The sequence below is a fragment of the Lissotriton helveticus genome, chromosome 2_2, assembly GCF_964261635.1.
Source record: "Lissotriton helveticus chromosome 2_2, aLisHel1.1, whole genome shotgun sequence".
Lineage (NCBI taxonomy): Eukaryota > Metazoa > Chordata > Amphibia > Caudata > Salamandridae > Lissotriton > Lissotriton helveticus.
In genome coordinates, this window is record NC_136060.1 from 352,964,484 (window position 1) to 352,980,354 (window position 15,871).

General features: G+C 43.3%; 1 protein-coding gene across 2 annotated transcripts in view; it reads left to right on the forward strand.

Annotated features, from left to right (window-relative positions):
• The window catches only part of TRMT44 (tRNA methyltransferase 44 homolog), a 275,854-nt gene extending 260,495 nt beyond the window's left edge, over nt 1-15,359 (forward strand). For both annotated transcript variants that reach the window (XM_078678533.1, XM_078678536.1), the window contains one exon: nt 15,075-15,359. In XM_078678533.1, coding sequence (XP_078534659.1) covers nt 15,075-15,307 — 233 coding nt within the window. In that variant the 3' untranslated portion in view covers nt 15,308-15,359. The remainder of the gene's footprint in view (nt 1-15,074) is intronic.
• The last annotated feature ends 512 nt before the right edge of the window (nt 15,360-15,871 follow it).

Here is a 15,871-nt window from a genome sequence, read left to right on the forward strand (position 1 = left end):
TAAATCAGGTATGAGAAAAATGGCGACCTAACTGCTCCATTGGTGGTAGAAAGAGGTGTATGCCAAGGTTGTGCCTGGCCCGACTCTCTTTTGTCTTTTTATTAACGGCCTAGTTGAGACACTAACCACAGAGCTAGACAATGATGCCCCCAAACTCTCGAACCGCAAAATTCCAGTGATGATGATCGTGGCGTGGATGATACCCTCCTTCTGTCTAAATCATCAATGGGAATTCGGAAGACCCTTAACAATTTTAGTTCTTTCTGCAGAAACCGAGGCTTGGAGATCAACCTACTAGGAACTAAATATATGGTCTTCAATGCAAGTCCTAGTTCTCATCCTAATCCCGGTTTAGACGGAAAACCTCTAAAGACGGTCTCCATCTTTGAGTATCTTGGCATCACGCTTACAGAAAAACTGGACTGAGGAGCGCAACTCCAGAGGGCAAGCCTAAAGCTAGCACAACCTATGGGGGGCTAACTAAGGTATATAGGAGCTGTTCCCAAAAAATGCCTAGCCCGGCAGTGGAAATCTGCAAAGTACAGGCCAGGGGTGCTGCTGTGTATGGTGACGAAATCTGGGGCCATCGCCCCCTGGGCTCCTTGATAAACTGAGAACTCCTTTGCTAGGCAACTCCTTGGTCTTCCCCCCCAGCTCCCCTCTTATACCACTCAGAATGGACCTGGGGATTAGACCAATTTCTAATGAAGCCGCCCTCAGACCCCTTATATTCTGGCATAGTTTCTAGAGCATCCCTGAACTGTCGGCCTGTAGAGAAGAGCTGAATGAAGTGCTGAGGCTTCAGGGTGCGGGCAAACTCGCCTGGCTAGCACACATTAGGAACACCTGCGTTGCAATAGGGAGAGGTAACCTGTGGGCCAACGCAGAAGAAACTTGTCTTGCTCAGGAATACCCGAGAGGAGAGCTATAGGGAATACAAACGAATTCAGCCCACAGGGAATCCCTCAGTTGGTCCTTTAACACTCGAGTCTCTAAAAGTAAAAGACCAATACAATCTAGTACCAGTCTTGGATAATATCCAGCCATTCTTGCCCAAAAAAGTATATCTTCACTTCAGCCACGGGGTGCTCCCACTGCGCGCATTTACTAGTAAATGGGCGGACACATCTGATCGGGGTTGCCCAGCTTGTAGTAATATAGAGGAGAAAGACATTCATGTATTTTTTATTTGCCAAGGTTATAAAAAGGCATGGACGCGCTGGCTACACCAGACATGTTGAAATCTGGGAGTTAGACACTGTAGAGAGGCATACAGGTTATTGAAATATGACACACACACACCTATTGTGTTTTCTGTCTCATGTTTTTTATTCTCAATGTGGTGTGTTCGTAGTGCCATTTTAAAGTTCTCTCCCTAGCGAGGGCCAACATAATGTATCATATTTTCCGAAGGGGTCCAGTTTTAGTTCCTTATTGGTACCATAGTACATTGTGAGCAACCATTTTATAATTGTTTTAAGAAAACTTTTTACCCATATTGCTCAAAATAGATATTGATCATTGCTGCTTTTCACAATTTTCTATTGTTGTGAGGTTAGATTATGGCCACGCTCCGGCTACATATGGGCCCTTTATGAATTTAATATTTTAGATAATGTATTAATCTTCAAGATTGCCCGTAGGAGGCACGAGCACTTTAATATTTAGTGGTTTGTCTATATGATGTACAAGCATTTTATGACTGTTCTAACTTAACAACAATGTGGGGCTGCGGCCTGAGGCATTATGAAAATGGAGCCATGATCCCCTAGAGGAACAAGCACTTTATCATTGTTTCACCTAAACATTAATGTGGGGCTGTGTGTCAAACTAGAAGGCCAAATGAGATGACAATGGATTTTGATCATAATACATGTTTTTATACTCCTGGTTGGTGTTTTTTTCCAAGGCAGTTGTTGATGATAACGCTATGAATGATGATGATGAAGTCTTAATTGTCTACTTCCTGGAATCCCTCTCTTTCGCATATGATATAGATTTCTGGGTTTAAAGTAGGCATATACCAACATCAATTTGCAGTAGCAAAATTGCACAGCTAATGAACATGTATTTTAGAGAGTTTTCACAAGCTTCTTGTGTGCTACGATCAGTGGCAGTGCATCCATTAGGTTCGCTGGGGCATTGCCCCACAAGCCGCCTGCGCCCACAGCTCCCTCATCTCCCTCAGCATCTGTGAACTTAAGTAAACTGACTTCGTTTACTTAAGTTCAGAGATGCCGAGGGACACAACTGACAACCATGTCAGTTAGCATGACGTCAGACCACCCACCCCCTTCAGAGTCTGAAGGGGGTGGCCGGTCCGGCGTCATGTTGACTGACATGCATGATGCATTGTCAGACTGCCACAGGTGCGCATGACTGGTGAAGGTCGGCAAATTATTTTGCCGTGTCCAGTCACTAGTATCTGCTCTGGCTGGCGCATGCCCATTAGGAGAGTGATGGTTGAGCAAAGGCTCAACCCTCGGTCTCCTAATGGGCAGGCGGGCGGCGAGTAACCCTGCTCTAAGCCAATCCTGGCGCTAGAGCCCCCCCCCCCAAAGTATTGCGTTGCGAGCTGCGACGGCAGAATAGTAGTTCTATGGAGTTGCTAAGGCGGATGTAGGCTACACAGGGACTTGATTGTGGCTGTAATGTTTGTGTCTGCATGAAAGACATTTCGTACGTTGGGCATATATAGAAGTTGGGCAATAATGTATATGGAGAGTGACTTGCTTCTGCTCTGTGTCTGTAGACTTGGCTTCTTTTACATACATTTTAGCCTAATAGTCAAAAACAACGCCCTAAAAAACACAAACTCAAGGTATTTTCAAACGGATTTTAATATATCCAAAGACTCCCGAGGCGCAAAGATATTTTACCACTGGTTTGTAGCGCATTCTGTTCAGTTTTTGCAGTTGACGGCGGTTCCGTGGTGGTTGTGGGGTAGGTGTGCTCGCTTTTCGGAGATCTTCCATTGGTGCCTGATTCCTGGACCCTGCGTTTGTGGTTGCTGTTGAAGGGTTATGCTTGCTTGCTGGCCGTGCTGAGGTGGTGCTGTTATTGTATGGAAATTATTGTGTTAGTATCTCATATTTATTTCGTAGCTGTAATATGGATGTATAATAAGGTGTTAGAATATATGGAGAGGCTTCATGCAAAGTGCACGCTGGACTTCTGTCTGTGGCATGTCTGTGTGTGTGCGTCTGTGGTACGTGAATGCCTGTGTTTTAGGTGCATGTAGCTGCCATGTAGTGAGTTGCATAGTGCTTAAGACCGTTGACTAGGCGCTTAAGAGCTTTGCGGACGGCTAAGACGATACTGCGTTAGTGGTTCCAGCAGGGCTCAAGTCGGGGTACCACGCGGGTGGACAGTGTCCCCCCACTTATTTTACTGGGAGCTCCATAACTGGAGGAAATGGAGCCACACATTCACAGTTTGGCCTCTCTGGGGCGAGATTGGAGCGCATTCAGAACGCTGCTCATGCGCTGACTTCTCTGATGCAGTCGCATCTAAGGGGTGAGCGAGGGGAGGCAATGAGTCTGATGGTGCAAGCCACCTTTTATGATGTCACTTTCTGTTGTGACGTCAGCGTCCCCACTTCTTTTTTTAGGACTTGTGCCCTGGGTTCCAGTCACGGTTACCCATAGCGGGTGGAATCATGGGTGCAGCGCATCCTTCACCAAGCGTCCCTGGCTATTGGACTGACTGTAAGAGAGTACCCAAGTAGGTGCAGTGATTGTCTTGATTACTATAAACAAGCTGGACTGTTGCTGCAATAATAGATGCAAATACAGTTTATTGTGTTTAAAAGCTATATGTATTTTATTATTATTATTATTATTATTATTCTGAGTTTTGTATAGCGCCTGGTTACCAATAGGCATCCCAGCGCTTATCAGAACATAACACTACTAAAAAAGATGCAGGGATTAAACGGAGAACAGAAAAGTTTTTAAAATTTTAGAAAGTACACAGAAATATCTTTGCTACACAATGTGAAAGGTCGATGTGAAAAACATGATGGTATGCATTGTTTTGTTAAGGCAGTTTGAATGCATAATATATTTACATTGAGATAGGGTAACAACTTGTTTTTAGAAATGTACATTGCGTAATTACAAAGTGTGCATCAGAGGAGATTTTACAGGGTAAGGGTTACCATATCTATGCCTCAGTAGGTGATGTGCTGCCGAGAGTATCAGCAGTCAATAAAAGTGCTTGCAGTCAGTTGTCATTCTAGCGCGCTTGCGGCTGCAAGTTTAATGTGTAGTAGAGTATTGAATAGCTCACTGAGCCATACACTTGCTATAAGCAGTTTTAAAGTATCCGAGGGGAAGGGGTGCTGGTAAGGGGCTTCTTGAACACAAAGGTCAGTGCTGCAGTCGGTGGTAGAATTCCATCAGGTCTGAGGCGCCGTACTCCTGTTTTAGCGCCTAGTATGCACTCCTGTTTTAGCGCCTAGTATGATGCACTCCTGTTTTAGATGCTAGTATACCCACCGGCACTACGTGTGTTTAGTTTCAAGCCACTACAAAATAACTGTTCTTGGAGCAGATGTCTGCCTCATAACAAGCAGCAGTAGCATTTCAGTGCACGCGCCCGTACAAAGAATGCGCCACACTGACCCACGTCAGTATCTGGCCAGCCACTGTCCAGACGCCAGCACATGCTCACCTCGCCCAACACCACCCACAGTGACTCATCTCTAAACAGCCTGAAACTGAAAGGTAACCAAACACAATATCAGCAGACCTCTTTGGCTCGGTCAACCACGAGCCAGAGCCGATTGGAGCGCCCAGATTCCGAGAGCGCTACGGAACTTTACAAGCGATTTTCATGTGCACATAACAAAGGAATTAAGGGAGGGGGGCAGACAAGGTAAAGCCAGTCGGGAAGTGAAAAGTGGAATATGTTGTGAGGTTTAATGCAATGCGGCAATTTAATTCATGTCGGGCTGTGTATGGTGACAAAACGCTGCTTAAGTGGGCTCATACTGTACGTGCGTGGTGTTGTGTTTGAATCCCAGGAACCTCTGGCGTCCAGCAGCAACATGTGATCCTCGATATTTTTTTGTTTAATTCTAAATTTAGCACCGGGTGACTATTGGGCAGATGCAACTTTGAGGCCACCTCCAGAGATGCATGCGCTGCTGACCCCTGGGACCTGGGAAGAGATGGAGGAGCGGCCGTGGGGGAGGGCCGTCGGGACTGAGGAGCCAGACTTGGTGAATCACTCCTGCTGCACATTGTAAAGCAGGAGTTATGAGGGTGTTTGCTTTTCATGCTGAATCATAAAAACAAAACTTTGCGGGTCTAGTATGCTCGTGGGCTCACCTACGTTACTTGTCTGTTTAAAAAATCTGAAAAACAGGTGCCAGCCGTTGTGTCTTTGTCGGGCGTTTTTCGGATCATTATTTTTTAAGTAGCGCCGTCATGCATTGCATTATTTCTTTAAGGCAGGCAGACACATGTGGGTTGGTGGAAGCATTGAGGTCAAATGAGAAGACCTACTCCACTCGTGAGGGGTGACAGGCGTATGTCTGAAAAAATATCGAGCACACAAACACCACCAAACAAAAATATTGTTCTATAAAAATATTGTAACTAAATGCCATACTCATTTCATTCCTTGTGCGTGCTGCCAGGTTTCAGGCAGAGCACCTACCTCCTCCAGGTAATACATCTGGACTTACACCACCTTGTGAGGTTCGCCCTCTGCTTAAGGCCTAAGAAGATACAAGACTCAGGTGACAAAAGGAATCCCACAGCTGCCACTAGGCGCTGGAGGTAAGGGGGGATAACGCCACTTTCACCACTTGTATTTTGATCACAACCACGCAAAACCTTTGGAGTTTGAGCCTGAAAATGCACCATTTACCCACTCTTTTTCAAAGTTTTCCCCCTTCAGATGTTTGGGCTCGCTCGCTGTGCTCGCTCGCCACAGTGAACTCCGACACAAAGTGTACGCCTCACCACTTTCAAATGTCACCAGCCGCCACTGGCTACGATATTGCTAAAGTTTCTAAAGTATTGTCTGTTCGTTGAAAGTAAAGCTGGTTTAAATTCTACATGAGAATTCAGATGTAAGTGTTGGGTCATATGGTGTAGTGTAAGCCCATTGTAGTACCAAGACACCAAATTATTGTTATGTTCGTAACATGAGTTGGCTGCAGATACACATGCTGTACATACTCCTGCCATCTAGTGCTAGTCCCAGACTCTGCAAGTTGTTTTGTCTCGAGGAATTGTTATGGTGGGTGTCATGCGTTGTATGTCCTCCTCCGCAAGGTGTTGCGCATGTTAGACAATATTTTCCCACCATCAGGCTCAGACGGACTGCGTGAGATCTCTACAGTTTCGATGCCCTATCTGGACTACTGGCTTAGCAGGATTTCCAGCAAACTGAATTGTCTGCAGGACACTGATAGGATGACAACCCTTAGTAAGGTATCACAGGGGGCAGGCGCTTTTTCAATTGCTTTCGAAATGTTCATCTTGTCCTAGATAATCCAAATCATTGCAACAAAACTTACACTTTTCTTTCTTTAAAGTTAAGCCAGATACTTCCAGAATCTTCAACACTTTTTCTAGCCTCTGATCATGTTCGTACCCATTCTTTCTATAAATTAAAATGTCATCTTGGAAACACAACACTCCAGACACGCACTTGAACAAAATGTTCATCAATCTCTGAACTACAGATGATGTTAAAGCCAAACCAAAAGGCATTCATCTGTAACGGAAAGCCTCTTTAGGCGTTATGAAGCAAGTCAGGTGTTTTGACTCCTCACACAGCTACACTTGGTGGTAAGCTGCCGACATGTCAAGTGTAGTAAATACTGCGGCACTCTTTAATATGGATAGCAATTCATTAATATTAGGAAGTGGTTGACGGTCGACCCAGATGTTGGCATTTAGGTTACGCCAATCAACGCAAAGTCTTATCCGATTTACTTGCTAGAAGAGCCGGTGCCCACCACTCTGAACGTTCGATTGGTTCAATGATGCCTCACTTGCATAATTTGTCCAACTCTGACTTGAGCTCTTCCCTTAAACTGATAGGTACACGCCTCACCTTATCCACTCTCTGTACACACTTTCCTTTAGTACAATACGATGTTTAAATCCTTTCAACTTTTGATGCACGTCCATAAAGACACCAAGATATCTGTATACCCACATTTTTATTCATCCACATTGCACATCTCACTGTTACATAATTCGAACAAACGTTGTCTGCACAAAACTAATTTGGGATGGTTAGGATCGAGAATTATATCCAGATCTCCTTGCTCATTCCATTCCATCAGGTTGGACCTACCTTTGGCCACTAATGCAGTGCCCATGGACATTTTGTTATCAAAACTTAGAGTAGCTTCGAATTGGTCCAATAACTTCACCTTTAAACCCGCATACTCAAAAATCTTGATGTGCAAATTACTCAAGAAAAGAGTGTCCTCTGGTGTTTGGAAGACCACAAACAGGAGCAGAAGAACAAAAACCTGGCCTCACTTAGGTCGGTTAAGAAAGCCCTCACTCACCACCTGGTAGTGACATGCTTCATCATTGGGCCCCACTAAAGAGGCCGTGTGCCACTTTAGTGTGCTTCGACGCCAGATATACTGCGGAGCAGGTTTGTGAGTTCGGGCGTGCAGTGAAAGTAAATTATTTTGTAGTGAGGGGATTAAAAAATGTCATCAGTATATCCCCCCCAAAAATTTTTATTATCAGATCACTAGGACATATATTTAAAATTAGATGTAGGAAAACAGTCCACAATTAATTGTGTGGTTATTTCCAAAGTTAGTTATTTGTCAGTCAGATCCTCTCTAGGCAACAACCTTTCCTGAATTTTTCTGTTCATTTTTTTGATTAACTCGTCCTGTATAATTTAATCCTTAAGATCACGGTATTTGCATGTTATAGCTAATGTGCAGAGCGCAGCTACATAGTCAAAGGTTTCTTTTTTTGTTGAAGTAAATGTATCTCCTGTCATTGGCTTCCAGGTAAGCCTCAAAGGCTTCATGCCACCATTCCCAAATCCTTAGTGGGGTGCCTGGCACTGATAAAATGGACGGAGGGAGAGAAACTTTCTCCATGACACCAGACAGTGCTGAGTTGCTGCTATATATTTTGGATTATGTACAGCCAAAAGTCAAAACAACTGACCTTAAACAGGATCCAGATGTGCCACTGATTTGTCACACTTCAACTACCATCTGAACAACTAGTATATTACTTGTTACATCTGCTAAAAGCATATTTACCATACACATCTGTCCGTCTGCATTTAGCAGCAATCGCAGTGTACCTACAAATCAGAAAACACTGATCTCTTTTCCATATAACTGTCATAAAAGCATTCATGAACGGACTTAAAACAGTTATTCCACCACGTACACTTCCTGTACCAATGGAATCTAAACATTGTGTTAACAAGACTAATGTCCACACCATTTGAACCAATGCACAAATACAAAATACAGCTCTTAACATGGAAGAATGCATTCCTTGTAGCCACGAAATACATGCACTCACTATTGAGGAGCCTTACTTTCAAGTATTTCCAGACAAAGCTGCCTATGCACAAACCTAGGGGTCAATTAGGATGGCGGACGGATCGCCACCGCCATGCAGGCGGTGGCGATCCAACTGCCATCCTTGCCCTTCCGCCACTTATTTCGCCCCCCCCCGCCATATTAAAATGGCGTACGGGACCGTGGCGGACGGGAAGACCGTCCGCTGCTTTTCGGCCGCGGTCGCCTTGCGACCGCGGCGGAAAAGCTCTAATATGGTGGCGGTGTCTATCAGACATAGCCAGCCATATTAGGATGTGCTGGGGGCTATGCCTACGGTCCTTGCATTGGGGGCCCGTTGCGTTTCAAAATACAACATGGCAGGTGCCTGTCATGTTGTGCTTTGAAACGCACAACATGCATTTTTATCACTGCGGCGGGCGGGTGCATCCTAATTCCACGGACGGGACCTCCGCCCCTGTGGTGCACGGTTCCGTCCTCAGACAGGATGGCGGACGGACTTTGTCCGTCCGCCATCCTAATTGACCCCCTAATGTTTCTGCCAGAGGTCATATCACCTTTCCATTTAAATCAAACTTTGGATTTACCTGTTTTCTTTCTAAAATAATAAGCAGTAGCAGAAAGAGAATTACATACGCCAAATGTGAAACATGCTCTTTTGCACTATGTACGTAGAACAAAAACTCTCCGGAAAGCCCAACTATTTGTAGCTTTTTCAAAGCCATGGAAAGGCAATCTCATATCAAAAGCAGAAATAGCTAGGTGGATAGAAAAATGTGTCCAAATCTGCCACATCAAAGAAAAACTAACACTACCTACAATGCCAAGAGCTTATTCAACACAGAAAAAACAGCATCAACAGCTTTTTTAGGAAATATACTGCTAACGTACAGTTGTTAAGCGGCAACATGGACAAACCCACACACTTTTACCCAACACTATTGTGTAGATGTGCAAGCCACCCAAAAAACAAGCTCTGGTGGGGCAAACAATTCTACACACATTATTTTAAGCAAATACAAATCTGATGCCAGAAGCTACTACGAGAGAATTACTGCAAGTCTGTGCATAGCATGTGTATCTGCAGCCAATACATGCTACAACTGGCGTATGTTACTTACCGTGTAGGCATTTATTCATTACCCAGTAGGCATTTATTCATAGCATTAAATGCTGCAGCTTCACGTGCACCCTCCCTCCTCCCGGCATGTTTTAGTTGGTGACACAAATCTTTCAGCATGTTCAACAGCAAACGGTAACTTAGCATGCTATAGCCTCACTTACTGTATGGCAGGGAAAATAACATTACAATCTGGCAAAGGAGCCGTTGAACATGAGCAATACTTCGAGGAGGAAGGGATACGATGCACAACGCTGACCATAAAACTTCCTCAAGAAAAACAACTTGCAGAGTCTGGGCCAAACACTAAATGGCAGGAGTGTGCATCACTTGTGAATCTGCAGCACTGCACACTACAAATAGATGCTTACAGGGTAAGTAACCTACTCCTTCCCTAAAGTTCGTATGCGTTTCTACTTGAACACAGTCATTTTTATCCAAGGAAAGAAAAGGCATCATCCTTAGCTGCCTCTTCAGCTCTTCTTCCTTGGCAGAAGTTTCTCTTGTTTCTAGAAGTAATCTAAAGTTCTAGGGTTTAAGAGCTACTACTGGTACCCATTTTTCCCTTTGAAATCTTTGTTCAGTAAGTCTCTCTTGCTCAGTAAAACCAGTTCTGTCCTCCCTAGTCCGGCTTCACTACAGGAGGTGGAGACAGCATTCTGCAGAGCAGGCACAGCCTATTCATGTGCTAGTAAAAACTCTTCCCACCACTCTAAATGCAGAAAGGTCTATTCAGCCTGGCTTTTAGTCACCCAGGAAAGGCAGGACACACCTCAACCCCCCTTGTGGCTGTCTAGAGTGAATGCACATTCCCAGCTCTTGTCACTCCAAAACCAGGTGGGCAATACACAAACAGGCAGAGGCATACAGAATGGTTAAGCAAGAAAATGCCCTTTTCCTAAAAGTGTTACAGCACTGTATGACTGACTGATGGATAAAATGCTGACAATGCAAACATTCTCCCCCAGTCAAAAGATCTGGGTTAAATACATCGTTCTTTTGCCCACTACGCCTCTCTGGACCAGAAGTAAGCATCATGGGACCGGTTTCAGGATATGTCACCCTTCTTCAGCCAGGCTAGCTTGAATCCAGTGTCACAGTGAGCTAGGGACCCACGTTGGATTTAACCCAGATCTTTTGACTGGGGGAGAATGTTTGCATTGTCAGCATTCCGTCCATCATTTGCTTGCTGTAACACTTTTTGCCCTTAGTGGGATGGGTTTGCCCAGACGTGGGTCCCTTGCTCACTGTGCCACTGGCTGAAGAAGGGTGACATACCCTGAAACCGGTCCCAGGATGCTTGTTTCCGGTCCAGGGAGGACCTGGCCTGGCAGTTCGGTCTGGACTGTTCCCATGGGGCACAGGGTCAAGACTGATTTGCATATGGCTGGTTCCAAACTGGGGTGGCGTAGTGGGCAAAAGAACGATGGATTTAACCCAGATCTTTTGACTGGGGGAGAACGTTTGACATGGCGTTTTAAAAGTGCGTGCACAGACACGGCAGTGGCAGGTCTGAGACACATTTACAGGGCTACTCATGTGAGTGCTGCAAGCCTACTAATAGATTTTGATTTACAGGCCCTGGCACACTCAGTGCACTTTACTAGGGACTTACCAGTAAAGCAAATATGCCAATCATGGATAGCCAATCATAATCACAATTTACACAGAGAACTTAGGCACTTCAGCACTCATCAGCAGTGATAAAGTACACAGAGTCCTATAGCCAACAAAAACAGGGTCATATAAATAGGAGGCGAAAGGAAAAACGTATGGGGATAATCCAGGTCCTACAAGCACCTACACAGCAGTTGCTTAAGTTATGGCTAAAAGCAAATAATATCCCTCCCACACCCCACAACACAGCACATCACAAACATAAATAAAAATAGCCAAAATGATGAAGTATACCTTCAAAGCAAGGCAAACCATACCTCCGTTTGGCTTCTGCTTGCAGTGAGATAGCTCAAAACTACATAATTAGTGTTTTTAACAACTCCTGTACTCTCAACACCAATCACACCATCACTCAATTTCAATCCACACAGTTTGCTTCCACATCTGAATATCTTTTCCAGGTTTCCAAGACTTCGGATAATTCTTTCTGACCATCATGAAATGCTTGGCATACACTACATATCAAGTAGAATAAAGATCATGGACTTTCGTTCTCCATTCTATTCTATACCATTAGCAGTAGCCATTTGCATCTTTTCCCTTGACTACCAAGTGGAAGTGTTCCAGAAGCCCATGCACTTAGGTGTGGTATGTTTTGTTGTGATTCAAATAGTTTTTTTAAAAATGTTGTCACCACTTCAGACACCATTTATATCAAGTATTAGTCATCAGAAACCTTCTCTTTAAACCCTTTTCTAAGAAACTCTATCAGGACAGTGCCATACCTGGGAACATTCCTAAATGTGGATCAGGGTTCGTAAATGTCATGTTCAATGTTGACATATATACCATCAGGAAATTCCATATATGTAACAGATTTATTTCTTACAGTGTGCACCACTCAGTTATGATCAGCTTTGTCCATAATCCCATCCAAATGCAGGCCACTAAAAGGCAGATTTATTTCATTCCAAAGTCACCAACATTTCGTTCCTGTGCCAATGTAGGATTCCAGTCTCTTCACAACCCTAGACCAGGCTGCACAATATCATCACATGTTAACTTTTCAAAAACAATAAGGTGGCAAATTTCTGGCTAGATCAATTTACATGCATTAATCCCAGTCAGGCTTGAGAGAAATCCTTGCCAGACATGGGCATCACAAGACACAACGCATTCTCTGCTATCAACTCTCTAGTCAACTTCAGAACTCCCATAGCGCAGATATGCTAAAAATGAAACATGGTGGCATTTTGCACACCGGTCCTATATAAAAAACCATTATGCCGGTGGTTGGCTATTATCTGTCTCTCTGTTATCATGCCTTATCTTGTAGATGGATCCACAGATTTTTCCCGTGACCATGCAGAACACAAATTTAGCCCCGCTCACATAGCACTGCAGTTGTTTATGGCATCCCAGCCAGCAAAGGCTTTATTTTCCATTACTGAATATTTTGGTGGTGCCCATCTGATGTATATGTTTTTAACTGTTTTATGTGATGGGGTGCACTGAATAGTTTTGCCTATATATCGGATTCCTCGAATACTTATTTCAATGGCGAAAAATCGACGGAGGTAGATAGACGCAAAATGATATATTTATTTTTTCATATTATTCTTAAAATATTGAAAGCATTTAAAGAAGTCACAGTGAAAATAATTGGTCGTGGTTCAACAGCTTGGAAGAACTATCGAGAAAATACTTTTGATACATAAATCAAGAAATGTAGACTCTAATTAAAATTCATGGATCAACAAGACTATTGTAATGACTTGTATTGCCATACCCTGTTTATGATGTGTTCTAGCTCGTGCTACATGTTCCACGTTTCCATGGTGATGTCTCTGTGTAGGACAGTTTTGAAGCTGGGGTTTTTACGAGCTGGATGTGTCTGTTGGTGGTACCGGTGTACTGCAACAAACGACTTGAAACCTACCCAGTGTCTGCCTTTTGAACAAAGACCTCCACGCCTTAGAGTCCTATTTGTCCACATTGGAATTTCACCATGCCTGGAATGTAATAGCCGATTTCTGCACTGTGCTTTTAGTTCACTCTCTTCTTAAATTCATGACCTGAAACTGGCCGTTTTGAAGCACTGTTTTTCAGTAGGACCAGAGCGAAATACATTGTTAGAATGTTTTGTTTTCCTGATAATGCCTGCCACAGTATGGTGCATGCTGAAAACGTAACCTTGATATGTGAATTCTTCATGGCTTTTGCAGCTGAGACTGCACCTGCTTTTTTAAAAGAACTATTGGCAAAGCCAATTGGTCTGGCTTTATTATATTAATGCTAGCAGTTTTACCATATTGGAGGGAGCCAGCAGAACCGGAGAGAGAGGACTATATTTTAAAGTAGGTTTTCATGAAGTTGCAAGTAATCACTCTCCTTGAGGTGGAAGGATGCACAGAAAGCATTAAGTGAATGAATAAGTCTCTAGCCACTGGCCGAAAGAGGCTGGTAGAAGAAAGCCAATGCTTTAAAGGGGCGGACCTAAAGCCCCTTCTTTGTATATTTTTCGCAATGGATTTGTTTGTCCGCTTTGCTGTCAAAACGCCATACTTAAAAATAATGGTTTTATCTTGGTTGCTGTGTGCGTTTGTACCATTTCTGACAAGAGAGAGAGAAATTAAAAACATTCAGCCCATCTCAAGAAACTAGTCCAAAAGAGTGACCTAGATACATTTTAGACATGGCATGCTTGACAAACAGGTCTCTTAGGACTATAATACTGTACTTGGCTGGCTGGTTTCACACAGTAAACACTAACTTTCACTAATGTTTTGGAGGACTGAATATGAAACTGATGTTTTTATTTGTCATCCTAAATCTTTCTTTTTCCCTGTAAGGTTGGTTCATGCACGCTGCATTCACACTTATAGCTGGAGCCAGAGTTTAGACCGCTACAGTGGTTACCCAGCTCCACCAGATCTCCTGTTTAAGGTTGCCAGCCCATCTTAAAATATGACATGCTGTTTCCTTCTCTTGCATCTGACCTTTCTGTCAGTTACACTAGAGAACCCACCACCCCTCCCCACACGCCGTGTTAAATTAGTTTTTTAGTTCACAACCTAGGTGCCAACCTTTCTCAGACTGCAAATGATTGAATGAGATGTAAATGTATTTTGCAATGTACAGATCTCAGAACTCATATGCATGCGATTTTTGCTTTTTGAGAAACAACGTTTATTGGGTAGTAGGTAGAAGTGAAAAGTTTACCATGTAGCTGTGTAAAATATTGTGATGTTTCGTAGTGTAAAAGTTGGTTCATGTACACAAACCTAAAAGTGGATCCCATTCACTATTGATTCTTTTCCACAGTGAACACTTGCTTAATGAAATATATTTTTTATGGAAGGTGAAATTCAATTGTAAAATGCCAATGGCCTATTGGCCTAAGCCACTAACATCGAACGTATTTCCACTACTCTTGAAGAATACTGTCTTATTAAAGTATATGTATTGTGGTATGTGTATTAGCATTTTTCAAGCGATTCATGCTGAATGCACTCTTTTTTTCCCCGATTTAGCTTGATACCATTTTTTTTACCTTTGCGATTTTTTTTCATTATATTAAATTTATAATATGAAAGTTTTCTCATTAGTCTTTCAGTCTTTATCCAATTAACATCCTGTGTTGCGAATTTGCCTTTCAACATTTCAGTTATGTTTACGTATTCTTTGTTTATGCATGCTACATACAGCATATGATATTCATTTAACTGACGCCACTACTGCTGATATTACTTGTGTGATGGTCGTTCGATCAGGTATGACTTTTCCTTTTTGTCCCCTTAGTTCATGATGCAAGAGTTCACATTCGCGACTGGAGAAAAGAGAAAGCAGCAAAGAGAGCAAAACTGGAATTCAGAAGAAAACCACCCTCTGACCTTTTAAAAACACGACTCTGCTGGTTTTTTATGAATCACCCAGATGGTTGTCCTTTACTTTCTGAACTCTGTCTGTTTGCACATGGGGCTGACGAACTTAGACAGCCGCAGGTTGCCAAAACAAAAAGGCAAAGACATTAAAATACTTTTTTAGTTTTCTTTTACATTTATTAAAATTAAGATTTAACTAAAAGGCTTGACTATCTTTAATTCATCTGGCTTTATTGTCCATTTCGAAGTTCGAGTTTGAGGAATTTAAAATACAGAAATGTTCCCTAAAGAAGACTACAAGGTCCCGCTGTCCTCCTAGACGGTTCTTGGATTATGAAATGTAATGATGATGTTCAGCATTTCTTTGGGATGCGGCTCTGGGCCAGTCGAAGAGCCAGGTCTTTAGGTCCTTCCTGAACGAGTGCAGGTAGGGGAGCGTGTGATGTTCACGGGGAGGTCGTTCCAAGTCTTTGCTGTAATGTAGGAGAAGGCTCTCCCGCCGGTTCTGTTTCTGCGGATGCCAGGGACCTTGTCCAGGGCGAGGTCGGCAGAGCAGAGGTTCCTTTTGGGTACGTGGAATGATAATCTCTCGTTGAGGTGTTTGGGTGGAATATGGAACTCATTTACTGACACCTGAAAGAGAAGTAGCGTTTACCTTTCTTTGGTTTCAAAGGTACTCTATAATATTTGAGGCTTCTATCATTTCAACTGGTG